A 27,385-nucleotide genomic window follows, 5' to 3' on the forward strand; every position below is an offset into this window, starting at 1 on the left:
CCGCCTGCCCTCTGGGGCAGCCCCACGTACCAGGAGGCCCGTGATGTAGGTGGAGGCAGCGGCAGTGGTCACGAAGATGGGCACAGACCAGTCACTCCAGTAGCCCATGCGGTTGTAGAGGTACCTGCCGGGAGGGGAAGAGGTCAGAGCTGCATCAGGGAACCAGGAGGTTCTCCAGGGCCAGTGGGCCTTCGGCTCTCAGCCAGGCTCAGCGACCAGGCCTGGGACGGCTCCGTAACGCCGTCACGGTTCCCGTGCTCACCAGTCCGGCCAGTGGACACTGGGGCACGCCAAGAGGCGTAAAGAAGAAAACAATGATTCACCATAGTTCTACTGCCCGGAAGGAACCATCGCCAAGACTTTGCAGACCGCTCTTCCAGTGGGTTTCCCCCGGTTTGATATATTTGTAAAAGAGCAAAGCCAGGACCCTGCCACATCTAGCACGTGCTCAGCTTGGGTTTCGGAGGGAGGTACAGAGGGTTCCAATCCCCACTCTGTCTCTTACTGGCCTGCAGGACCCCGCAGAGGTGACAGGCTTTCCGGAGTCTAAGATGCCACTGACTGTGACGTTCATCTCAATTTCAATGCTAAAATATGAAAATTTGGGGATCCGAGGATTGATCAGATGTCATCCCTGACTTCTCTGAGCCTTCGTTTCTTCATCTATACGATGGAGGGAACAAAGTGCCCTTCACAGGGCTTCCTGAGCATGAAGTGAGGCAAGGCATGTGGTGAGTACTCAATCAAGTCTCTTCTCATTATTCACGCAAGAATTTACTGATGTCAGTAAAAATCGCGAGGAAGCATGACTTTCGAACAGCCAGCCATGTGGTCTGCTGAATTAATGTGCCATATGTAGCCAACTTTCTACCAATGAAAGCAGTTTCCAATGATTCACTCTTATAAATGAACACACAAAACTTTTTTTGGCACATGGCTTTCTGTATTATTAATTATTTTCTTAGGATAGGACCCTACAAATAGAATTACAGGGCCAAAGGGAATGAACTTTTCAAGGCTCCTGATTACTGCTGCTTAGTTGCTCTCCAGAAAGACTGAAGCACCCACATCCTCCCTGGACAGCTGGGGACACTGAGGCTCAGGGAAGGCAGCAGTTTACTCAGGGTAATCAGAGAATGTGAGCCAGCACCAGGCAGTTTCTGGCTTGCTGCCATCTTGGGGCTGGGAGGGGACACCGGGAGGACACTGAGGGGCACCCGCCTTCTCCTGCACCCTCCTGAGGCCCTCATCCTCAGATTCCAGGGGAAAATCTACTGCTTAGATCACGGAGTTCACTCTTCTCACCGTACAGCTGAAGACACTGAAGCCTAAAGAGGGGCAGGACCTGCTCCTTGGGAAGGACTCCCGAAAGATGTTTTGGTGACACTTGTCTCTCACTTTCGGCAGGGAGCCCTGCTGGAGAGCAACGGCCCCCACGGCCCCTCCCTGGCTCTCCACATTCCGCCCGGACCACCTGCTTCTCGCTCACAACCTCTCACTGCGTGAACGATCCCCAGACCCTGTCGAGACCAGGAGTGCCAAGGTAGGGTCTCCTGCATCCCAGCACCGACTCCAAAAAACTTCAGTGACAGGCTGAGGGAGCTGCGGGTCTTCAGGCCATCCCTAAGTCCCAGGCAGGCCCTCCCCCTGCCGCCTCCCCAACACGGCAGGCACCCATCCTCTGCTTGAACTGCCCAGTGACAGGGCACTGAGTCGCTGGGCAGAGTGAGGTATCTCTGTGGACGGCATGACACAGTCAGCCACGCTCAAGTCCCTGATCTGCCCGCATCTTGCTGTGTGACTTTGGAAAGTCTACTTAGTATATGTGCTGCCGAAGCGAGCACTGGAGAGTCTACTTAGCCTCTCTGAGCTTCAGTCTCCTCGGACGGTCCTCAAACTGTTTTGGCACTAACTGGCTCTGTGGCCGTGGGTGAGTCCTGCCCTCTGGGGCCTTAGTTTCCCCATGCGTACATGATGGGGGTGGACCCGCTCCAGTTCAGCCGAACTGTCCGAGGTGTGCAGCGGAGGGCCAGCAGGCATGTTTCTGTTCCCGCACGACAGTGCCGTGCTTTGGATACCTGGGGGGATGAATAATTGATGGATGGCAGTTAATAAAGGCCAGAGGCCACCTCTGGGACTCAGGCTCGTCTTGCCGGGTAGCTGGGGGACAGCCACACATCCGTTCTTGTGCTCATTAATTACGGGGCCACAGCCTCGTGCCGCGCAGAGGAGAGTAGATGCCCAGACTCCATTAAAGGCATCTTAGGACCATCCCAGAATCCTAGAACCACAGCCCACTAGAAGCCCAGAGTCCTAGAAATCCCACATTCTAACCTCATGGCCACCGCCTTCCAGGCCGGGAAGCGGCCCTGAGGGTGACGTGGAGCTCTGAGCCCTCCCACAGCCAACATCTCGTTCCATCCTCAGAATGACCTGATGGGGGGGGGGGAGTTATCCCATTTTATGGAAGAGGAAACTGAGCTTAAGAGGGGCTCAACTGAGTGTGCTGGTGGTCACACTGAACTTCTAGCCAGAAGGAAAAGGCAGCACGGGATGGGGAGCGAGGAGGCCTGGCTTCCAAGCCCCACCTCTGCTCCCACTGCCTGTGTGACCTGGGGCCTCAGTTTCCACACCTGTCAGTGGAGGAGTTCCCCACTAGGACCCAGGGAACTTGCTCTCCTTCCCGTGCCTTTCACTGTCTGACAAAGGCAGGCAACGGAGGGGGTGAGGAAGAAGCAGGTACCCTTGTGTACCCAGGTACCAGCGTCAGGCGGCCCTGCCCTTGGACCCGAGGCTCATGCCCACAAAGGACCCTGAGCTACCCTAGAACCATAGCATCCGCCAGCCCTGCCCAAGGTCCTACTCAGGGATTTTGGATCCCTGGGGTCACCTCCTCTGCTGAGGCCCTGGTCTTTTTCTGGGCCTTGGGGTTCTTGTCTACGATGAGGTCCAGAGGCCCCAGACCCAGGCTGAGCCCTGCCCAAGTGTGCCGTTCCTGTTTTCCATGATAGCACACCAGGAAGGAGTCAGCCTGGGAGACAGGTTCAAACCACAGCCCCCCAGTGCCTGCCCAGGCCCCCATGCCACCTGTGCCCCCCCCCCCCCACTCACCAGTTGAATTCATCATAGTCGTTGCGGACTTCCCACCAGAAATAGAGCCAGGTGAGCGTGAGGCCGAAGGTGAAGGTGAGCAGCAAGAACCAGAGGCGTTCCCACTGGAAGAGCAGAGCAAGGAAAGGGGTCAAGTGAGGTCAGGGGCTGGCCCCTCAGGCCACCTCCCACCTAGAATGTTCCTCCTGCCTCCCCCTTTATAGCTAAACCTGCCAGGCAGGGATTACTACCCTCTTCATCCTTGTGGGGACCTGAGGCTCAGAGTGGGAAGTGACCTGCTCAACACCACAGAGCCCAAAGCCACAAAATGGTAGGGAGCTAGGGGCGGCATCAGGGCTCCACCCCAGGGGTCTTCTCTGCCCCTTTGGCTGAGGCCTGTCCTGGGTGCACCAATCTGCCCATGCTGGCGATGGCCCCCAGGAACAAAGGCTTCACACTGGCACAGTCCTCTGCCGTCTGTGAGGTCACATCCCTCACCTCCTTCCCTTCCCACACACACCTGCAGTGCAGGTGCTCCTTCTCACCTCTGCCCCACGCTACTCAGACGCACTGAGGCCCAGAGAGGTGAAGCGACTTGCCCTAGTCACACAGCAAGCCAGCAGAGGATTCAAGACCAGCGCCCCAGCCTCTGGGGGCTTGAAGGATGCACAGGGTTCTGCCCCCCCGTACCAGGCACCGGCCCCTCAGGCCTAGGCCACGTAGCCCCCCCCTAGCTTCTGCAGGGATGGGGGTGGGGGCCCCAACACTGCTGCTTCCAGAGAGGTCTGCAGGCCCTTCCGGCTGGGCCTTCAGGTTTATCCCTGCTTTCGTCTGTCCTCTTATCTCAGAGGCACAACCAGCTGGAACATCCTGCTCTCCAGGAAACTGCTGAGATCATCAGCATAATCCAACAGCGGGTGAGGGGAAGTCAGTGCAGAAAAGAACCAAGACCACCCCCACCTTGAGGGGCTGCAGGGCTCGGATGGCCCAGGCATCTCTTGCCTGGCCACGGCCCAGAACCCTGCAAGCTCCCCTAGGCTTCTCTGACCCTTCCAGCCCAGAGGCATGGCTCTAACCCCGGTGTAACCTCTTGATGGCTCCTCACTGCTTAGCCAAGCAAGGAGGCCCCCCTGGGGGTGTTCCCCTCACCTCTCGAGCTTCATCCCCTTCCCCCACCAGTTCCCTCACCCTGGCTTATTTGCCTAACATCGCCATTCACCTTTCAAGTCAGCTCAAATGTCACCTCCTCTGTGAAGTCTTCCTGGACTCCACCTTGGCTCCCACAGCATCAGTGCCCCCATCTTTAAACTCATGCCCTGTGTACCGTGACCTGCTCATGGGGCCGTGTCTCCCAAACGACCGGGGGTCCACAAGCAGTCATTGCTCTAGCAGTGCATCCTCAAGCCCGCTCTGCCTCTCCCAGCACGCAGGAAACGCCCTCAAACCCGGAGGAGCCATGATGCTCCACATGGAGCACCCACTCCGTGCCTCGCCCTGGGCAAGAGGGTCCGAGCTTGGGTGACAGGGAAAGCAGCCGCCTCCACTCACCGTCATGTACAGAGCCAGGCTGCCTTGCTTTGCCCCACTTTGTACATAAACAGAGCTGTGGAGGTGACAACTCCCTGGAACCATCTTTCCAGCAGGTGACGGTGGGTGGCCTCTTCGACGGTCGACCACTTGTGTCTGTCCTGCCCAGACAGAGAAGGGCACGAGCCCCAGCTCTCGGCCTGCGAGGCTAAGCCTCGCTCAGGAGTGGAGGAACCCCAGATGGGAGCAGGGCAAGCCACGGGCCCTCCTGGAGCACTGGAACCCTGACAGCCACCCATGAATGGCTGGGCAGTTTGGGGGCAGCAGAGAAGGGCCATGCTTCAGCAGCCATGGGGCAGGGGGCCGTGGGAAGCCCCGTCGGAGCCGGCACCCCCAGCTGGGCGGGCCTAGCATCTCCTGGGCCTTGACTTCCCCAGAGCCCCTCTTGCTGCCCCCAGTCCTTATTTGCTCACAAATACGAATTCATTCGCGCCCCCCCCCCCCTACCGCCCCATCGCCTGCGGAGTGCAGCCGGCTGGTCCTGGGCCAGCTTAAACATCGGTCTTCCGAGATTGAGGCACCTCTGGTCGTGTCACGCCCCAGCTCAAGAGTCTCACTGGCTTCAGCGCCCCCCTGTGCCCTCACCCAGGCATTGCAGGCCTCGCACCGAATCGCCCGCAGTCCCTCAAGTGGGCTCTTTCAAGCCCTGTGCCTCTGCACAAGCCATACCCTCCATTTAGAAGGCAATCCCTCCCCAGTTCATGGGGCGACCCTCTTCCTCCCTGAGGCCTTCCCTGTCCCAGCAGGGAGAACCTCCTCTCCACAGAGCTTCCAGAGCCCTGGCCCCCCTGTCTGTTCGGGCAGAGACCCCGAAGCTCTGAAACTGTCTCTGCATGTCAGTCTCCTCTGCAGTACTATAAGCGCCTTCAAGATCTGGGTGGCCTTCATATTCCCAGGGTGGGGTGGAAACTTTAAAAAGATTTGTTAATGAAATGGTAGGTGAGAAAAGATCCTTTCTCCTACTCCGGCATGAGGACACCCACCCAGGAGAGATTTCGCTGGGGGCTTACCGGCCCCCCCAGAGGGGCCATGGGCTTCCGTGCAGCCCCGGCTGGCAGGGGTGGGGGGCCATCTGTCCATGGAGATCTCTCCACCGCAGGGGCAAGGCTGCTGCGCCTGTGGCCCATAGACGAGGTCCCCAGAGGGCCGGGGGTAAGGGGTGAGCCTCAGCCGATGATGACTCCTGGCCCAGGCAAGCAGCCTGGGATTCAGAGACTGTGGCAGGTTAGAGAACCCGCCCCAGGGGCTGGGGAGGGGTCTTAGGCTGAGGTACGATGCAGGACCCAGGGGCAATTCTGACAGGTGGCCAGGAAGACCACAGGGGCCACTGCCCCCACTTGGCCAGATCCTGACAATGGGGCAGAAGGACAAGGCAAGACTGAAGTGCCACACTGGCCCGGCTGAGAAAACTAGAGCCGGCAGATGGGTGAGGCACCCCGGGTGTGGCGGAGATGGGGGCCCGGCCTAAGCACCAAGGAACTTGGAACCCCATCACCAGAACCAGGCATGAGCTGGGGCTGGGGGCCACGTAGAGATGAAAATCTCGGGAGAGGGGTGCCTGGGTGGCTCAGTCAGTTAAGCGTCTGCCTTTGGCTCAGGTCATGATCCCAGGGTCCTGGGATCGAGTCCCGCATTGGGTTCCCTGCTCCATGGAGAGCCTGCTTCTCCCTCTCCCTCTGCCTGCCGCTCTGCCTACTTGTGCTCTCTCTCTGTCTTTAAAAAAAAAAAAAAGAAGGAAAGAAAGAAAGAAAATCTTGGGAGCTAGAAGCTGGGGGCCCCAAGGCCACAGGGAGCCAGTAGATGCGGATGAAGAGGCCTGACCCCAGTGGGGAGGCAGCAGGTCATTGTAAGAACAATCAGAGGAAAAATCTGGATGGCAGGGACTGGAAGAAAGGGGAGAGGAAGGCCAGGAACTGGTGGAGGAAGTGGTGGGCAGCAGCTACACCAATAAAGAGGCTCCAAACAGCATTAGGGGTCCTCTGTCGGGGCCACGACAGGAAAGAGGCCTCCCAGGAGGCGCGGGCTCCGAGGGCACGGCCAGCTGCAAGGGATGGTGCACCCATCGGCCCTCCCTCACCTCTCCCACTCTGCACGGGGCCTGGGGCTCTCGATTGTGGGTTTTTATCCCCATCCAAGAGCAAAAGAAGACCCCAAGCCTCAGAGAAGGGCCAGCACATGAGCTTTAGTGAGCTGTGGACCCCATCACTAAGAAGTGGCGCTCACGTCATAGTTACTCTCAGTGTGTATATTAATCACGGCCCTTTTCCAGCAGATGCTGGACATGGTCCTGGAGGAGGGGAACCTTTTGCTAATTTGCACAAAGGCTCAATATGGGTGAAGAGAGGGAAGTCAGAGGTTGAGCTACATACCGAAGGTCACCTAGTAGGGGAAGATGGAGGTGGGATTGAACCCAGGTGTCCTGACAGGGGGCCGTCCTGTGCAGGTCCCCCTGAGAGCCAGCCCTGCACAGCTCTCCCCCCCACACCCCCCCCCCCCCCCCCCAGCCAGCTGGGACCCAGTATAGTAGTCCCAGGCCCAGCCTGGCCCCCTGCGATTCCTTGCTCCTCTCTCCCTGGGCTCCACCCTGGGCCAAACCTCCTTCTCCTTCAGCAAGCCCTCCGCCCCCATCCCTCCCAGCTCTTGAAGCTCCCCTTTTCCTGAGCACTTCTGCACAGACTCTTGGTACCCACCAACTTGGCCCTCAATCATATTCTGAAATTTGGAGATGGAAAGAGCCTGGGCTCAGGAGGCAGGTGGACCAGTCTCTGCCTCTTGGGCAAGTTAACCCCTCTGAGCCTCAGTTTCCTCACCTGTAAAACGGGGGGGAAAAATCCCCTACCTTGGAGGGTTGATAGTAAATGAGGTGATGTATGTCAAGTGGCACATAGGAGGTGCATAAAAGGGGACCGTTCCCTGGGCCGTGGACTCCTTCAGGGCAGGGATGGCTGAACTAGGTCTGTGTGCCCTGGGCCCACATCCTGCAGAGCACAAGGTGGTGCTCGGATCTGGTGTGAAGAACAGAAGAAGGTGCCAACATGACTGACCCAGAGAGGCTTCAGGCCACCAGCGGACAAGGCCATCATCCAACCCAGACATAGCCTCAGGCTGAGCCCGCGGGCCCCAAGGAACCAAGGGAAGGAGCTCCTGTGATACACTGCCTCCTTCCTTTCAGAGCCTTCTAGCCACCGGAGCGGAACAAAGGTCAGGTAGTCCCTGAGCTGACTGGGCAGCAGCGGGCGCAAGGGGAGGCGGAGAGCAGCTGGGGAAGGGGCCAGGCCCTGGCTGTGAGCTGGCTAGGCTGCTCCATCCCTGCGCTCGCAGCAGGGGGTGAGAGAGAACCCCAGAGGCCCCAGCCCCAGAGGCTAGGGCATCCAGCCCCGCACCCCCTGCCTCATCTCCTCCCATACCTGCCCTCACCCTCCAGGAGGCCCGGTCCCTCCATCCCGCACACCAAGGAACAGTGTGCCAATTTCCCAGAGGCCCCTGCTCCTCCTCACTGTCTCCTCCTGATTGTCACGTCTTCTCCTCACCCCTCCTCGCCTCTGTCCCGCCCACCCCAGAGCCTTCTGCATTTGGAGAAAAACTGAAAGAGCTTATAAGCAGCGGTGGGCTCTCACAGTCCCAAGGCCTGGCTGCAGCCACACCCCCAGCCCTGCCCAGGAAGTGTGGGCCCAGGCTGTGCAAGCTTGCTGCTCAGCTCAGGCCCCGGCCCTCCCCATGCTGCCGCAGCCCCAGGCCAGGATGCACACAGACGCCGCTCCCACTCCCAGGGGCCCCAGGGTCCAGAAGCTGGCCTTCCAGTCTTGGCTCGGCCACAGACTTCAGAGTCACAGGATGGCGGAGCCGGCGCTGGGTGCTGGCCTCCTGTTCCCCACCTGTCACCCCAGGGACAGAGACTACCTCTGCTCCTGCAGCAACAGGGACGGGCCCTCTCCCTCTGGACTGAACGTCCTTCCTTTCCAAGCAGCTGGATAGAAGCACCCTGCCTTGGGAGCCCGGCGACACTGGCTTCGGACCCCAGACTGGCCACCTACTAAATGGGTGGCCTTGGAGAAGCCATGTGTTTATCCTCTGAGCACCCGTTTCCTGCTCTGTTCATGGGGATGACATCACCTCCACCTCACGGAAGGGCTGCCAGGCCCGCATGTGATTACAGATGTAAGCTGTAAGTTGCCAAATCCATGGTCGTGCCTATAATTATCATTTCGCATCTGACAGCCCTTTAATTATGTGAAGACAGCGATCAAGATGTCCCTCTACGCCCAGTTTTTTCCGGCTGCTCCTGAGGACAGCCGGTAGCTCACCTGCCCCTCGGCGGGGCGCAGAGGGCCGGCCCACTTCTGCAGGCCGCGGTCCTAGGAGCAGGGCCCAGATGAAGGAAGGAGACCCTGGTACAGCAGTTGCCCCGGGCTGCTCCCAGGCGCCGCCCCCCCCTCCGCTGCTGGCTGCGGGAGGACAGAGCCCTGCATGAGCTCTTCACAGAGTGGGGGCCGGGTGCTCCTGAGCCCTCCACCGGCTCCGGCTCCTCGCATCCTCTCTTCTCTCAGCTCTGCAAAGCAGGCGCTACAGTTAGAGGGAAGCAGGGCTCAGAGAGGGGAAGTGACTTGCCCAAGGCCACAAAGGGCAACCCTAATGGTGAAGCCAGAATTCACACCCAGGTCTGAGCGCCTTTAGCATCTCCAACTATCCCAGAGCAACAATAAGCAGGACAGGTAATTATCCTTGTCTGACCAAGGAGGAAGTTGGCTCAGAGGGGCAAGGCCGGGCCCAAGGTCACCAAATGAGTCATAGGCACTGCCAGGCCAGGAACCCTGGCATTTCAGTTAGAAAAGAGTTCACAGAGCGTCTCGCCTCATCCTCTACAGATCCAATTCCGAAATGGAGAAACTGAGGCCCAAAGAAGGGGGATAGTCTGGAAGCAAGGATACAGGATTAAGACTTGGCAAATTAGTATAGAAAGGATGGAGAATTCAACAGATGGGACATCTAGACATCCATTTGGTAAAAAATTAGACCCCTACCTCACACCCCATACCGAACCAAATCGGAGCAGCTCCCCTCCGTGTCCCTGCCACCACCCTCTTCCAGTCACCCTAGACACATGTGCTGAGCCCATGTTTTTTGTGTTTTTTTTTAATTTATTTTAAATTTTTATGTAGTCAAATCTACCCCTCTTTCCCTTTATAGGTTTTGCCTTTGGTATTGTGTTTAAGAAAGGTAGGCCAAGGTTATATATCTGACTCCTATTTTATACTGGTAATTTCTTGGCTTCGTTGTTTACATTCAAATCTGTCATCCGGCCAGCTCTCTGTCCGCCTCTGTCTAGGGCTCCACGTGGATGTATGCGTGCATGGAGAGAGGCTGGAAAGCCATTTCTCTCAAGCATTAAGATTAGAATTCCTTTGGGCGCCTGGGTGGCTCAGTTGGTTAAGCGACAGCCTTCGGCTCAGGTCATGATCCTGGAGTCCCAGGATCGAGTCCCACATCGGGCTCCCTGCTCAGAGGGGAGTCTGCTTCTCCCTCTGACCCTCCCCCCTCTCATGTGCTCTCTCTCTCTCATTCTTTCTCTCAAATAAATAAATAAAATCTTAAAAAAAAAAAAAAGATTAGAATTCCTCTGGGGCGCCTGGGTGGCTCGGTCGTTAGGCGTCTGCCTTCGGCTCAGGTCATGATCCCAGGGTCCTGGGATCGAGCCCCGCATCGGGCTTCCTGCTCCGCGGGAAGCCTGCTTCTCCCTCTCCCACTCCCCCTGCTTGTGTTCCCTCTCTCGCTGTGTCTCTCTCTGTCAAATAAATAAATAAAATCTTTAAAAAAAAAAAAGATTAGAATTCCTTCTACTTTACCTCTTTCCAAGTTGTGTGAATTTTCTCAACAAATGTGTGCTTCCTAAATAGAAAAGAGAAGTTTAAAAATAGAAAAAAACATACATTTTAATCCATCTGGAATGTATTTGGGTGTGAGGTAAGAGGCAGAGATCTAATTTTACTTCCACCAAATGGATACCTCAGCTGTCCCTGCACGGTCTGTGAAGTCTGCCATCATTTCTGTGTTCATGGTGCGCATGCACTGCTTCTAAGGCGTTCTGGTCTGTCCCAGAGCAGCCCTTTCCCTGTGGGTGGGCGCTGCCTGGCGCGCCTTCCTCATGGCTGAGCTCTGCGCCCTGCGCCGCCCCCAGGGTCCCCACCCTGCTTTAAGGTCCTCAGCACCATGCAGCCCTGCAGAGACGGGAGAGAGCTTGAGGGGTGCCTACCCACGGAGTCCGCCCTTGTGGGGGCTAGGTCTCAGGCATGCCACATCCTCCTGTCATCAGCCTGTTTTACCCTCGCCACGTGCCAAATGGGAGGACTGATGTGCCAGAAAAGCCTGGGAGATGTCAGCTGGGAAGGGGGAGGGGAGAGGGCAGAGGGGCGCCTTCTGATCTCCAGTTTTCCCATTCCTAAAATGGGGAGTGGGAAAAAAAATAAAATTAAAAATAAAAAAATTAAAAAAAATTTTTTAAATAAATAAAAATAAAATAATAAAACAAATAAAGTGGGGATAAGACCTCCCATTATCCTCTAAGCCTGGCAGGGGAGGGGAGAGACAGGCAGGCCCTGGCAGGATTACTCTGGCCCTGACCCAGGAGATTTGGGGGAGGGGGTGGCCTGGGGAGGTTTGAGATGTATTATAGCATCAGGGCCAAGCAGGGAAAGGGATCAGAGTCCCCCCCCCCCGCCAGCCAGCTCTTGACAGCCTAAGAGGCCGGATTGATTTTTCTGGGCTACAGAGAGCCAGGCAATTAGGTCTCTGTCTTAGACCCTTGCTTCTGCTGGGGTGCACCGAGAGTGGCTCATTAGGCGGTAGGAGCAGCCCACCTCTCTGCATCCATCCTGTGGGTTACATCAGCCCACGGGGAGGTAGGAGTGGAAGAGTTGGGAGATCTTAGCAGGGGTTATCCCGGGCCCTCAGAGAGCCCTGCCAGGGCCACAGGGTGCTGGGCGGCTGTGCCCCCTATCATCTCCTGCCTCTTCCAGGCTCCCTAAGCAGACACTCAAGGCGGTCACGGAATGTTAGCCGCTTGCCCTGGAGTGTGGCATGGCCACTCCAGGCACCCTCGGCACAGCCAGAGAGGAGCTGGGTGGAGCGTCGGGGTTCCCGAAGGTAGAGACGGCATGGCTTTATTGCGGCGACAAATCTGCAGCTCCGTGCGCTGCAACAGACGGGGGCTCTGCCGGCCTCCCCTCTCTCTCATGGATGCAATATCATCATCTCCGATTTTCTTATCATCATGGCAACCCTCCCCTGGGAGACACAGAAAGTCACAGTCCATGTGGGCAGCTCAGGCCAGAGGCGCTATGGGAGCCCAGGGGAGGGGGCCTGGTTCTTTTTTGGTTTAAGGGGGATAATTCTTAGAGGAATAGACATTTGCCATGAGCCTTGAGAAGTAAAGAGAGAAGGGGATTCCAAGCAAGAGGGCAGCCTGAGCACAGGCCCAGTGCTATGAAAGGGTGAGGCAATCTTGGGAGGGGTGGGGTGTGTGGGGGGGATGATGGACTTCCCCCGCAGGGGTCTTCCTGCGTGGCTGCAGGGGCTCTGGTCATAGGAGATAGGCCACTGGTGGTGGGGAGACTTCGTTGTCTGTGTCCCACCCCCACCATGCACTTCCTGGGCTCTAATGGGGACCACTCTCCCCTCCCACTCAGCCCCGGGCACAGCACGCTTTCCCATTTCTGTCTCTGGAATGGTCTCATCCGGCTAGGCTAGAAATCATGGGGTGATGGGAGGCGTCACATGGGACTCCCCCAATCTCTTCCACAGCCAGTCTGTTGATTATACCTTCCAAGTGTCTCTAGAATTCCTCCCTTCACCAGGAACCTGCATATGCCTCCCCCAGGTGAGGCCTCTGCCCCGCTGTCTGGCTCCCTGTTCCCCCGCCTCCAGTCGGGCACCTCTGCACTCCCCACAACCTAAGGAGACTGGTCCTCGAACAGCCTGAGTCTGGCAGCGCCCCCTCCGCCCAGGACGGGGAGCAGGCTTCCCAGCACAGCCTCAGGCTCAGGCCGCCTAGGAACAACCTCCCCTCCTCACACGGGAGCTACGCTGAGGCCAGATTGCTTTCAGTTCCCAAACACAAGAAGCTCTGGCACCCAGAGCATCCCGTGCCTTGAACACTTCCCCATTCGGTTAGACAGGACTAACTCTCAGACATCAGCTCAGGCCAGTTCTCCTGTCTGGGGTTTTCCTGGGCCTCAGCAGTGAGCACCCTGGGTGGCCTGGGTGTGTTGGTTCTTGTTGAGGAAATAAAGAACTGGTGCATCCCAGACAAGATTGCTGGTGTGGAGCAGACGAGGGGGCATAGGCCTGGGGAGGCAAGCAGAGGGCAGTGCAGGCCAGGCCTCCAACTCTGTGGCCTGAATAAATCACTTATTCTTCCTGGAGCCCTCTCTGTGAGATGGAGGGGTCAAACGAGCTTAAAACGGCCCTTGAAAGGCAAATGTACCATAGAAATTCAAGAGAGTTGACGGTCGCTGTCTGTCTCCTTCAGGGTCTTGGGCCGGGAAGATTCTCCAGGTATCCAACTTGTATGCCTCTTGCTACACAAGAAGCTGGTTTTGACACTGTGCTACCTCGCCCAGACATGCAGTCTTCAGGGGGCCCTGGGGGACAGCGTGAGAACTGTCCTCTGTCCTACCCAGTCCTTAACTGGCAGTATTAGAGTAATGAGTCACAGACAACAACCAATTAATTATCTCCAGTTATAAAAAGCTTCACTTCCCCTTCCTAGCTGTCGAGTGAGCCAGCCTCCTGCTGCCAGGCTCCTCTACTCCCTAGGGGCTGGGAGCAGAAGAGGGCATTTCACCTCTCCGGTCTGGTCCTGTTTCCTGTTTCCTTATGTGTCCAGTATGTGTCCTAGGGCTGGGGGACAGTAAGAGCAAAGGCTTGGAGGAGGTGGGACTGCATCGGCCTGGGGGTACAGGAAGGATCGGGCTGGTAGGGCAGGAAGGAGGCTGCCAGCTCCAGTGCAGAGGAGGGGGCTCCTCCCCACTCCCCAGGATCCACTCCAGTACTCCGGGGCCACTGTTGATCCCAGAACCTTGGAGGGCTCCTCCTCTGGCATTCAAGCCACGCCCACTCTTGCCCCCAAGCTCCTGGTCCCACAAGCCACGCCCACTCTTGCCCCGCAGGCTCCTGGTGCCAAGTTCTTCCTCCATCTGGCAACTTCCCAAATCCTCCTCCCGCCCCTCCTTTCTTCCCCTTCTGGCAAGTTCTCACTTAATCACATACTCCAAACATGCGTGTTCTCCCCTCCAGCCTTCATCTTCCTGTGGCTCCTCTTGTAAATCTTTCCTGGACTCCAGGTGTGATGCGGCTTGAAGCCTCGAGATCTCCATTGGCATCACAGTTAAACCCACCCCACAGCGGCGACCTAACAGGGCAAGCTCTCGGTAAGCTCTCGGCTCCTGGCATACAATAGGTACTCAATAAATGTTAACTGTTCTTCTCATGGTTTATTTCCCAGCCTGAGCAGGATCATGATGAAAGGCTTCTGTAACTCACCACCCACAGTCTGTCACCCCATTTCACAGATGAGGATCAGATAGGTCTGATCAGATAGGCTTCACAGAAGAACTTGACCCAGGGCTTGTCGGAGTTGGGAGGCGCTAGGGGAGGCTCCCTCAAGAGGACTTGAGGGGAGGCCGTGCCTGGAAAGGGGGAGGGGAGGGGTCCCCAAAGTCAGAGGGGAAGGTGGGGCTGAGAAGAGGCACAGGCCCAAAGTTGGAGCCCCTGCCCCTTTGGGGGGCCTTTCCTCTACTGCCTTGGCAATGCTCCTTCATTGCACCCAATCCGTGCCCCCAGAGCTCACTCGGGGGCCTGTTTGTTCAGCAAAGCTTACGGAAAACCTACTCTGCACCAGCCCCGACTCTGAAACGCCGGATTGCTATTCCCTCCCTGTGTCAGGCCAGAGAGCCCAGCCCCCCTCACGGTCCCCAGCTGGCCATCTCTGGAGGGACTGGGGAGAAAAAAAAGGGGGGGAGAGAGAAAGGGTGAGCAGGCTGAGGCTAGAACCCAGGAAGTGGGTGGGGAAGCAGAATGAGGTGAGTGGCAGGGAAGGTGGAGGATGCTCATCCTCAGCTGGGAGTCTCGGAGCGAGGGTCGCCTGAGGTAAGCTCAGCCCGTTCTGCGGAGGCCCTGACACCCAGGGCTGCAGCAAAACCCTCCCTCTCGCAGCCCAGCTGGCCTGTGGCCCTCCTGCGGCCCCACCCCCTTCGCTCCACACCAGGCTCCCCAGACGTAGGCATTCGCAGAGACTGCGCGGCTTGGGCTCCCAGTCAGCTCAAAACCGGCCTCAGCCCACCACTTCCTCCGCCCTGGGCCCTGTGCTGGCCACAGCCGCGGCCTATCACTTCCTGACTCTGAAGCCTGGGATGGGCCTGCCCTGGGCCTGTGGAGGGCTGTCAAACGTCCTGGGAGCTATGCCTTCCTCCAGCAGCTACTCCGACGGCCAAGGGGCTTGCTGCTGGGGGGCTCGGCCGTCCTGCTCCCTCTCCGTCAGCTGTCTTCCCTCCCGGGGCTGTTGGACCCGCACTTGCCCTGGAGCTGGATCACAGCTCTGCCCTCTCACTGGCATTCCTGGCTTCTGTTTCCCCTGTGAAACGGTGGTGGCGACACCCAGCTTAGGGGCCCGGTGGGAGGAACGAGAGTGGCGTGTCAGTGCTCAGCAGGGGACCCGGCACAGACACCTGCTGCCCGCTGCCTGCCGAGCTCCTGCCCTTCCTGACACGGGGAGGCCCTGCCGCCCGCCCGTCCCTGGGACCTGCCCGGTGGCCTGGGGCGGGCCCCTCCCTCTCCCCCTCCCTCTCCCTCTCCCTCGCCTCAGTTTGGCATGTCCCCTTCTCCGGGCTGGGAGTGGGTACGTGGTGATGTCAGACCACGTGCTCACCAACTGACACCTGCTTCTCACCACTCAGGGGGCATGAACCCAGGCTCCTGAGTCAGGCTAGTGCTCTGTTGGTCCCCAGCACAGGCAGAGGAGGAGGGTGGGAAGGTGGACAAGCTTCCCCATCCTCCCCCCATCCAAGGAGCCTGGTGATACCTGGCCTCTGACCTCAGCTGCCACCCACACCCTTGGCCACTCCATCCTGTTTCAAAGCTGGCTCAATTCGGAGGCTGGCTTCTTTGTTTAGACAAGCAGGAGAGAGGAGGAGAGCGGTTTTCCAGGCAGCAAAGCTTTTAGATAAACACTATTTATCTCCCTCCCTTTCCTCCTGAAGGAGTTGGGTTCCTTCAGAGAAGAAACTAGATCCAGCCGCTAACAGTGCCCCAGGGACAGAAGCCCGGCTCGGCTCAGCTCAGGGTCTGGCCTGGGGTGCCGAACACTGAGCGAGGCTTTCTTCATCCTGCTGCCAGCTCTTGACAGGTCTGTGGCTCAGGTGACGGAGCCCTGAGGCCAGGCCACGGCCCCTGCCAGCTCCCAGGCTCTGGGATGGCCTGGCCCACCTCCTCACCCTCCCCTCCAGCCACCCGCCTGCCCGCCTGCCTAGCTGCCAGGAAGCTGAAGGCTTCTGCTCACCTTGGGGGAAGCGGGGGAATGAGCCCTTCCTGGAGCGCCCCTTTCTGCCCAGACCTCCGGAGCAGCCCAGGTCCCATGTGCCCAAGGAGAGTTCACCAGCTCCATCCAGGACAAGATGGCCCACTTCCCTGCCCGCCTGGTCAGGTAGATTCCGGAATGACCGTGGGCCCGTGTTACAGAAGGAGAAACTGAAACCCAGCGGGGCACTGCTCCGTCCAGAGCCGCCCGGCAGAGTGAGAGGGCGGAGACCCTTCCCCCGGGCCCTGGGGCGCCCTAGGTCCCCCGACCCCGTCCCAGCCTGGCTCACCGGCGTGGTGTCATCGTGGGACCGCTGGTAGCGCTTCCAGCGGCAGCCGTAGATGCCCGTGAGGCAGGAGAGGCACAGCTGGGGCTCATAGTACTGCAGCGGCTGGTGTCTCACCATGCTCTCACCTGCCGCCGGGTGCCCGGCCCTCAGGCGCCCATGGAGGCCTCCGGCCGATCCTGCAGGAGGAAGCACAGGCCTGTGAGGCAGGGGAGGGCGCGGGGACTCAGCCCCAGACACAGCAAGAGTCCCCGTCGCCCTGTTAGGTGCCAGTCCCCGCCCAGGGCCCTGCCGTGAGGCCTACACAGCTGGAGGCCTGCACCCCCGCGGCTCCCCGGGGCCGGTCTCCTGCCCCTCACCCTGACCCCCTCACCCCCAGCCACACCTGCTCTGTACCTGCCCCTGCTGCCTCGGCCCAGAATGCTTTTCCCTTCGAGCCCCACAGGGCACCTTCCTTCCCCTCCTCTGGTCTTTGCTCAAATGTTCTTTTCTCCACCACACTTTCCCAGGCGACCTCCTATAAAACTGCAACACCTTCCCATACGCCCTCAGCCATTCTCAGCTTTATTTTCTCAATCATGTCCCCCAGTGTACTTTGTTTAAAATAGACCAGGCACGGTGTGACCACTGTGTGCCTCGAAGCCGACTGACAACTGGATAAACGGAGGCTCAGGGAGAGAAAGGGACAGTGCCGTGCATGCAGTCCAAAACCTGGCTGTGGCCAACCCGAGAGTCTGCTCTTGTGCCCCAAAGTGCTCACAGCTTTGGGCTCCGGGAGTCCTGCCGTGGTTGTGGGAACAATGAGAGGTGTCTTGTGGGTTGAGTCGCTGCCACCAGGAGCAAGTGCCCCGGCCCTGCTCGGCACCCTGGAGATGCCTGCTGGGGTATCAGCCACTCGGGGCTAGCATCGGCCACATGGGACCTGGCTTGGGTGCCTCACACACCCTGACGAGGAGCCTGGGGCTCAGAGCAGCCCAGCGATTCGCCCAAGGAGTCAGGACTCAACCCCGGGTCTATGGGACTCCAGAGACTCTAAGCCACATGTTATGTATGGGGTCCTGTCCTTGGTCTTGGAGACACCGTGAACGGGACAGGCACACTGATGCCCTCAGGGCCCCACAGGACCAGTGAGGGACAAAGCCAGTCACTTACTGTGCACTAACTCTTTTTTTATTGTTATGTTAATCACCATACATTTTAGTTTTTGATGTAGTGTTCCATGATTCATTGTTTGTGCATAACACCCCGTGCTCCACGCAGAACGTACCCTCTTTAATACCCATCACCAGGCTAACCCATCCCCCCACCCCCTCCCCTCTAGAACCCTCAGTTTGTTTTTCAGAGTCCATCGTTTCTCATGGTTCGTCTCCCCCTCCGATTTCCCCCCCTTCATGCTTCCCTTCCTGCTATCTTCTTCTTCTTCTTTTTTTCTTAACATATACTGCATTATTTGTTTCAGAGGTACAGATCTGTGATTCAACAGTCTTGTACACTTCACGGCGCTTGTGCACTAACTCTTATAGCGACCCTGTGAGGTATTATTTTTTTATTGAAATCAAATTCACAAGCCAAGACATGCACCCTTTTAAAGGGTACAGTTCAGTACTTAGCGTATTGTTTCCAGTATAGTCACAAAGTTGTGCAACCATCGCCGCCATCTGATTCCAAAGCATCTTCATCATCCCAGCAAAACACCCAGACCCATTACTACTCACCACCCCATGCCTCTTCCCCCCGCCCCTTCCCCAGAGACCACTAATATACTTTCTGAATCTATGAGTTTGCCTTTTGTGGACATCGCCTATCATTGCAATCATATAATATGTTAATTAATAGTTCTCGAGGCTCATCCTGTTATAGCAGGAATCAGTACTGCACTCCTCTTTAGGGCTGAATGACACTCAATTGTATGGACAGACTATTTTATCCATTCAACAGCTGAGGGACATCTAGGTTACCACTTTTGAGTTGTTAGGAATAACGCTGCTAATGAACAAGTTCTCGCGTGAGCGTGTTTTCATTTCTCTTGTGTACATGCTTTGGAACAGAAGTGCTGGGTCATATGGCGACTCCATGTTCAACCCTTTGAAGAACGGCCAAGAGCCATTTCATAAAAACAGCAAAGCACTGCACCATTTTACATTCCCCATGTATTATCATCATCACCCCCATTCTCCAGATGGGAAATCTGAAGCACAGAAAGGTTCAGCCATTGGCCAAAGGTCACACAGCAGAGCCCGTCAGCCTGGCTCCAGGGGCCTTGCTCTAACCCCGGGGTTGGCAAATTGTAACTCAGGCGCCAAATCTGACCAGTCACCTATTTTTATATAGGCCGCAAGCTAAGAATGGCTTTTCTGTATTTTTACAGTTCAGGGGCAAAAAATCAAAACAAAAATATTTTGCAACACATGAAAATTATAGGAGAGTCAGGTTTCAGTGTCCATAAATAAAGCTTTATTGGCTGCAGGCATGATCGTTTGTTTATGTATCGTCTATGGCTGCAACAGAAACTGCAGAGGGGAGTGGTTGTAGTAGAGACCGAAGGGCCCACAGAGCCTAGAACTTACTGCCCAGCCCTTGATGGGGGCAGTCCGCTGACCCCTCGGCCACTGGGTTGGCCACGGTGGCTCAGGAGCTGGTATTCTGGAGAGAGTAAAGGTGGGCTGTGGGTACTTAGCATTGTGCATGGATAGTCAGGACACGCTTCCAGGAGGCAGCCCCGAGCTGAGGCCTGTCTCTAAGTGCCCCAGGGGCCGCTCCAGAGGGGCAGGCTGGGCCTCAGGCCCACTCACTACTTCCACCTTGGCCTCACTCAGGGCCTCTATCTACTGTCATCCGCCCCCCACCGCCACCACCACCAAATGCTCACCTCAGCGCAGGGATTAGAGCCTCTGGTCGGTAAGAGGGGGCGAGATGCGTTAGGGCCTTGCTGGGAATATCGACTGACTCGGAGCCTCCTAATTGCTGGGAATTGTCTGGTGTAGCTTCTGGGCCCGTGGCTCCCTGGGGAGGCATGTGGACTACCGTGCAGCTGCTGGGGGCTCTCGGAGCCAAGCTGAGCCCAGGTTTTAGGGGATGTGTGTGCTGTTGCAGTCTGGTGGCTTAGGTCCCATGGGGTTGGGGAGAGGAGAGGGGCTGTTGGGAGGGGTGCTCTCAGCTTTACTTTATTCTACTCCAGAAGGATTGTGTGCTCACAAATGTACTCCTACATTCCCAGTCTTCCAGAGCGGGTAGAAGGCCAGATCTTACAGAGCCAGGGAGCCAAATCTTACCCCAAGATTAGGGCCTCTACTGGCCAGATCAATCACATCTGTCCCACCTTTGCCCTGTGGCTGGGGCCTCCAGGGTTCTTCCTTGATCCTTGGTTTCTCAATCTGTAAAATGGGTAACAGCCTGTGCCTTGACTCCTATAGGAGACCGGATTATGGGGGGGAGGGTGCAAGGAGGACAACATCACTGCAGTGACTGAGGTATACAGCAGGCAGGCATTCCGTGAACGGGAGCCCACACCCAGGTTCCCCTGTTCTCACACGCCTTTTCCAGGACTCGCCAAGCCCGGGACTGATTCCCACGTGTCCCCTGCCCTCCCCCGCCCCAGCCCGCAAACATTACAAGGCACCAAGAATGGAAATTCCACTTCACATCAGGGAAGCAGAACTGCCTGCACTAGGCCTTGGCCCAGGGCTCAGCTGATCGTGTCTCTGGGAATTGCCTCCCCTCCCCGCCACCCTGCCTGGTAAATTTTCACACTGTTCATAACTGCATGGGCATCTTGGGGAGGCCAACCTCTTCTCTCGCCTCTGCATGCTCTCCTGGGGCCTTTTCGTCCACTCCCAGGGCTTCGGTTACCAGGTGTGGCCAAGCCCACTCAATTGCTGTCTCCCGACTGAGACAGCCAGTGGCTCCTGGCTGCCTCCAGGGGTGTCCCCCAGGCCCTACAGACCCAGCACAGGCCACCCTGACCCCCTTGCCACCCCAACCTGCTTCTAACATCCCTCACAGCCTCTTCTCACCAGCCCCTTGGCCACTGGCCTGGCCCGGGGTCTCCTCTCTCCCCTAGACAGGAAATCCTCTGGCCTCCCTATGGGGGTCACACCCCACCAATCTGAGCCCTCCCCTGTGGCCAAAGTGAGCTCTTTAACAGGCAAATGGCCAGGATCTGACTCTCCTAACCTCACCTTCCAGAATTTGCTGTCCCTTCTGCTGATGAACAACTCCCCACGCTTTGAGTCTCAGCTCAGATGTGACCTCCTCCAGGGAGCCTGCCCTGAGCTCCAGGTTTGGTTAGAGGGTTTCCCAGCTTCCCATAGCCCCAAGTGTCCCTCAGTCTTCCCCAGGCACCCCATGTGAGCACGGCTGATGGGCCTGCCTCCCCCATGGAATGGCCTGAGTTATTCCCATGTCCCCAGTGACCAGCCGTAAGAGGCGGGGGGCACTGGGGACTTGCCAGACTGGACTTCTGCGGCGGCCCGCAAGTTCTGCTAACAGAGATGTGCTGTTCAGTCACTGAGCAGTCAGACAAGCTCCCAGAGACCAGACTCTCCCCAGCCTCCCCCGACACCTCCTCTTCCTGCCAGGGCTAATGACATTACTTAGGATTGATCGATTTCTCCAAGCCACCTCCAGGACCTCTGACATCAGCCAAGTTCCCAAGAAATCCCTAGCCAGGAGCTCCTCCTGCTCTGGGATAAGAGAAAGCCCTCACCTCTGAGCCTGATGTTCAAGGGCGTCCCTCAGTCCAAAGTTCCATTTTCTGTCCAAACTCCTGGCCCCTGCCCTGAACTTTCACAGCCTCCTGTTTTATACACAGAAGGACCTGCAAGGGGTTGGGTCTGGGATGGAGTGAGCACCTGCTATGGAGCAGAAGCAGGGTACTGGCACCTCTAGGCTCCTCTCCCACCCTGACATCCTGGACATGGACCTGACCCACGTCCCTGCTCCTCTCTCGCGTGACCACCCTCACTGCCCAAGCCCGTTCTCTTTCCTGAGAGTGGAAAGCATTTCAGGCCAGGTGTCAGTGCCCAGGTTCCAGCCTGGTCTTCAACTGACCTGCTGTGCAACCTCAGACGGCTTACTAGCTCTCTCTGAGCCTTACTTTACTTGCCTGAGAAATGGAGACTAGATGGAGTGACACCAAAAAAGGACCCAAGCAGGGGCATCTGAGTGGCTCAGTCAGTTAAGCATCTGACTCTTGATGTCAGCTCAGGGCATGATCTCGGGGTTGTGAGACTGAGCCCTGCACTGATCACCATGCTTGGCATGGACTCTGCTTGAGATTCTCTCTCTCCATCTCCTTCTGCCCCTCCCCGCCGTGCTCTTTCTCTACATAAATCTTTAAAAAAAAAATTTTTTTTAAAAGGACCCAGGCTGCAATAAAAAGGAATAAAACACGGATATACGCCACAACAGGAATAAATCTTGAAAACATGCTGCCGAGTGAAAGAAGCCAGTCACAGAAAGTGACATGGATTATACCTGTGTCATCTCCTGATGACAATCTTCCAAAGTCGACCTCCACAACCTTCTTTTACGCATTGGAAACGTGGGCCCCAGGTGAATGGATGAACAAACTGGTCCACCCAGACAATAGAATAGTTCTCAGTGACAAAGAGAAATACGTGATCAAGCCACGTAAATGCATGAAGAGACCTCAAGAGCGTATTGTTCCATGACAGAGGCCAGTCTGTGAAGGCTACATACTGTATGATTCCAACTCCATGACGTGCTGGAAAGGACAAAGCCACGGGAGCAGTGAAGAGATCAGCGGTTGCCAGGGGTCGGGGGGGGGGAGAAGCGCAGAAGGTTTTTAGGGCAATGACACGATTCATGGATGCTGTAATAATGGGCACATGTCATCAGACATTTGTCAAACCCCACAGAATGTCCCACACCACGAGGGAACCCTGGTGGAAACTATGACTTTGGTTAATAATCCTGTGTCAACGTTGTCTCATCAGCTGGAACAAACGTACCGCCCCAACGTAGGCTGTCACTAACGAGGGCAGCTGCGGGGGGGCGGTGTATGGAGCAGCTCTCTACTTCCTGGTCGATTCTCCCGTAAACCGAAAAATGTTCCCCAAAGGTTATTAATTAAGTACCTATGTATTCAATTTGGATACCTATATAGATCGATTGGTGAATAGATAGATAGGCAGGAGGGAGAGACTAAGTGATTGACCCAAGGCCAAACAGCTAACTGGGAAGAAGGGAAGATCTGAACCCAGGACCGCCGAGTCTTTCCGTGCCACCAGCCCCAGAGGGAAGGTCTGCCCATTCCTGCTGCATTCCACGTCTGCGCCGGCCACAACGCCTGCATCCCTGCAAACTGCACATCAAAGGGCCAAGCCCAATATTTTGGTTGGCACCAGGGGAGCAGGGGCAGGGAATGGGGCTGAGAACCCAGGGGAGGAAAAGGGAAGCCCCCGATGAGTGCAGGGCTGGAGGAGGAGGAGACCTGAGCTTCTCGAGCAGTCTGCCAGGACCCCAGGGAGGGAGGCAGGGCACATGCATGCACGAGGAACAGCCCCCTTTCTCCTTGGCCACAGCTGCCCTCCCTGGCTTCAACCCCAGCCCAGCCTCGGGTGACCAGCAAGCCGGGTGACCCCACAAGCCTCTAGCCTCAGCTTTCCTGTCTCTGTCATGGGATACATGCCACCAGATGATCTCCCAGGGCCTTTCTGGCACATACCCTAAAGCCTTTTAACCACCTGCTCTCTGTTCAGCCTCAGGAGAAAGGCAGAGACAGGGCAGGACAGGAAGGAGGGAAAGACAAACCCCACGGTCCTTGCCCAGTCTGAGGAGAAGAGGCCCCTCCCTTCCCAGGATGAATGCTGGGAGCCCTGAGCCTGCCGCTGACTGGAACAGTCAAAATGAGGATGACAGCTGCAGGAAGGCCCGTAACATTGTTAGAGGCCTACTCACCCTGAGCCCCAGGCCAGGGCTGCCCCCGCCGGGGTGCCTCCACCATCTTTGACGGGGACCAAGGGATAGGTAGTCACAGGCTCGATAACTCACAGCAAGGACCCCAACATTCCCCTAGAGTAAAACCCAAGGCATAAAAGGCACAGGGCTATGAGGACGCCTCCCCATAGTGCTCAGGGAACATGGCCTTAGAGGTAGACCAGGACTCCCTGTGTTCTTCCTCACTGCCCTGCCCACCCCCTGTGCCCAGCATAAGTGTGCCTGTGAACGGCCTTCGCTCTGGGCCCCTCTGCCCATCTTCAAGGCCTAGAAAACTCCTACTGGGCTCAGCTCAACAACCCCTCTTCCAGCAAACCTTCCCTGCCCAGGTCAGGGTCTCTTCTGGGTCCCATTAACTTCTGTGCCTCCTCGAGTCCCAGCACTGATCACTGCAGGGTGGCTTCTAGGAGAGGGCAGATCTAAGTGGAATTCGGAAATAAGGAAGGATATGTGGCAAAGTGGGGGGAACACGGGGGCTCTAGATAGGGGGGCAGCACAAGGAAAGCCTGGTGGCAGGGATGCATGAGCAGGGCCTCTTGCAGAGCTGAGGGCAGCCCCAGGCTCCAGTCAGCAAGTTAAGCCCCATGTGGGCTCCATCTGGAGGTGGTGGGGGGCCTGTTGCCAACAGGAGATGCCTTGCCCTCTGGGAGCCCAGGGGTAGCAGGGCACATCTGGCCAGCTCATCAAGCCACCAAACCCAAACCCAGGAGACAAATCCCTGGCCCCACGGCTGGATCCGGCAGGGGGGCGGGACAGACAGGGCCGATAACAGGACCACCCAATCCCAGACTCTGCCCCACTGCCCAGAGGCCTGGGTTTCTGCAGTTAGCTTCTGAGGAGTACTCAAGCATTGACCACCATCCCATCTGTGGGCCTCATCAGATGGCTAGAATGGGGAGATCTGGCTGCCCCCATCTCACTGTGTGGCCCTGGGCAAGTCGGTCCACTTCTCTGGGCCTCACACAAAGCCCGAGATTTAATGAAACCAGCAGAGAAGGTAGCCAGATACAGGGAAGGAAGGGAGGCTGTCCGGGGGCAGCTGCCTAGGGGGAGAGGCTGGGGGAGGGAAAAAGATAAGGCAGGTCAGCAGCCCCCCCCCCCCATCACGCCTGCCCATTCTTTGGGGAAAAGCAGCTCAGTGGCCAAGGCTTGGGCTCTGCAGGAGCCCTGAAAGAATCAATCAGGCCATAATTAGGGTCATTATTAATCTCTTTCCACAGTGGTGCCAGGGTTGCTGTTTATCCAACACTTCGTGCCAGGAGACCTCTGATTTCCGCTCTGAGCCGGCCAAGCTGGCCCGACCTTCTGGGCGGGCTGGCTCCCGACCCCCGCAGTGGGAGCCCCAGTTCTCCTGCCCCTCACAGCCATCCTCCCGCAGAAAGGGCTCCCTCCTTCTCCCTCGGGAAGGGACGGCTTCCTTGGAACTGTGTCCGCTGGGACAATTTATCCCCTACCTAAAGCTCTTAAGCCCCCCTAGTCAATGTTTAAGAAGCCTCTGCTCTGTAGCAGGCCCTGCTGGGAGCCAAGAATGATCCACAGAGAATTAGACACGAACCTTCCTTTCAAGGAGACAAGCTCACTGCACAACAGCCGCCACAACTACACCCCGTGCACAGTGCCTTCCAGCGCACGTGGGCCTCCACGCATCGGCTCATGGAAGCATCTGGCCAGCTCTGCAGGGAAGCACCAGATCCCTGGCATATGGACCCATGAGGGGGAGAGGCTGGTGGAGGTCAGGATAGGCGTGCTGAGCTTCAGTGAAGGCCCTACGGGGTCGGACCCGCGTGTCTTGGGCGTGTTTGGGGCTACAGGCTAGACAGGAGCCAGGAATGGATCCTGCCCGGGGGACCTGGCTTCTCTTGGCATAGGCAGGACCACTGTTTCCCAAGTCGGGACTATGAGCGTGGGCTGAGTGGTCCCTAGGAGTGACCTGGCCTTGCCCAGAATGCCGAGCTTAGCATCTCAGAACTCAAAATCTCTAGCTATAAGCTCTCTAAACCAGGGTCTTAGAATTGCCTCACTCAAGACGTACAATCACGGAATCCCGGTACAGTCCTACAGGGATCTAAGAACTATCCTTGGATTTCAGACTATTTCAAATGTCAGCACCAGATCCGGAGCCATTCCATCCAGCCACCCTTCTCATGCAGAAATCCCCTGTACAGCTCCTAGGGGTGGTTCCCCAGCAGAGTGGCGTGCGTAGGCTTGCAGGCATCCTGTGACAGGCCCCTCCCTCCCTGGAGGGCTGAGCGCTTTCCCCCTTGAAGCTGTCCGGACCCCTACCCCCCCCTCCCTGGCTGGCACTGACGGGGTGTTCCCAGAGCAGGCAGAGTGAGCAAATATTCTTAGGGCTTCTGGTGGGGCCTCAGGGGTCAGCCTGGGGGCCTGAGGAGGAGGAGCCTTTCATCAACCTCTCACCTCAGTTGACACCCCAGTGCCTCCCAGGAGCATGTGACTTTTTCCAAGGCCTCTTCCTGGGTCCCCGTGACACAGGGGGGCAGGGGGGGCGGTGGCATCCAAATGGGAGGAAAAGGAGAAAGCTGAATCTGGCAGAGATTTGCACTGAGCAAACCTGTCCAAGCTCAGTTTTTAACCGCCCCCCCCCCCAGGGAATGGAGAGCAATGATTTATTTTGTTTATTTATGTAAACCAGCAGAGTTATCATACAAACGAGCTTCCCAAAGCAGGCCCTTGGGGATGGGAAGAGAAGCAAGGCCTACCGTTTAAGGAGTCTTTTCCCCTTACACCTACCTGTGTAGCCTCACCTCCCCCTGCCCCTCCTCACACCACTCTGCTCCAAGCACACCACATTATCCAGTCTCCCCACCTCCATGCCTGTGGCTCCCGCTGGGCCCTCCTCCCCACCCCACTTCAAGTCCTACCCATCTTAACAAATGGACCCTGTGCAAAGCTTGGTCTGACCCCCCATCCCCCCAGAAGCCCACCACCTCCTGTCTCTGTGTTCCCATCACCCGGCAGAACTCTCGAGACATGATCGCAGGCCCATGTGCCCAGTAATTGTCTGCTTCCGTAGCTGCCTTGTTCACCAGGCTGAGATTTCGGAACTATTTGGCCAAGCTTTTCTGAAGTGCCCCAGTGTCTGCGGCCCTGCACGGGGCAATGGGGACACGAGATACCCCAGGCCCCATCCCTGCGAGGGGAGTCACTGCGCAGGGGGCCTGTGTCTCTGCACTGGGCCTGGCACCAAGGAGGCCCTGGTTTATCTGTCAGTCAGAAAAGCTGGTCAAACGTGCGGTGGAAGGAAAGGAGATCAGAGCCTCTTCAACCATTAGACTGCAGAGCCGTTTCTGAGCCTGTTTCCGCTTCTGCTCCTGAATAATAATTAGCCTCTCCCGATTTACAGGAAAAAAAAAAGTTACCCAAAAAAGTCTCAATTATTTTCTCCCACAATTTTTGCCTAACGCCTGATATCTGTTTGCACACATCTGTTCCGGGTCTAGCAGAAGACGACCTCAGCATTAGCACAGAATACTGACTTCCTGTCACTCTGTCTCTCTTCATCGTGGTGCCCTGTGAAGGATGGCGGCCCCTCTACTTCCAGGCATGTCTGAGAACCTGGGGCCTGACCTTCTCTTCCCTCCTTTCAAATGTCTTGGTTTCCCTTCTGTAACAAAAGAAAACTGGACTTACTTGAATGCTGAGGAAGAAAGCTGCAGGAATTTGCTGGCCCAGCACACCTTGAAGGTTCACGCCAATTCCATGATTCAAGACCTCCAATTCTACCATTTGCTATTCATTCCTTTGGCTGAAGCATCACCTGCTCTAGGATTATCTTTTAAAATACAGATCCCCCCTGGAAATGGGAGCCCTTTAAACCCCGAAACTGGAGGTCAAGGAAACTTAGTTTAATACATGGCTCTAGAGGCAGGAAA

General features: G+C 57.0%; 1 protein-coding gene across 5 annotated transcripts in view; it reads right to left on the reverse strand.

The window, feature by feature from the left end:
• Nucleotides 1-27,385, reverse strand: part of GDPD5 (glycerophosphodiester phosphodiesterase domain containing 5) — an 82,848-nt gene that overhangs the window by 23,356 nt on the left and 32,107 nt on the right. For 3 of the 5 annotated variants that reach the window (XM_073879725.1, XM_025894465.2, XM_073879724.1), the window contains 3 exons: nt 16,536-16,711; nt 3,112-3,215; nt 31-124 (listed from right to left, as the gene is read on the reverse strand). In XM_073879725.1, the coding sequence (XP_073735826.1) occupies nt 31-124; nt 3,112-3,215; nt 16,536-16,652 (315 nt within the window). In that variant the 5' untranslated portion in view covers nt 16,653-16,711. Of the gene's footprint in view, nt 1-30; nt 125-3,111; nt 3,216-10,520; nt 10,564-16,535; nt 16,712-27,385 lie in introns of those variants that run through there. The other 2 variants (XM_073879726.1, XM_025894464.2) reach the window with 2 other exon arrangements.

The sequence above is a fragment of the Callorhinus ursinus genome, unplaced genomic scaffold (assembly GCF_003265705.2).
Source record: "Callorhinus ursinus isolate GAN/ISIS: 27379988/994484 unplaced genomic scaffold, GSC_fseal_2.0 scaffold35, whole genome shotgun sequence".
Lineage (NCBI taxonomy): Eukaryota > Metazoa > Chordata > Mammalia > Carnivora > Otariidae > Callorhinus > Callorhinus ursinus.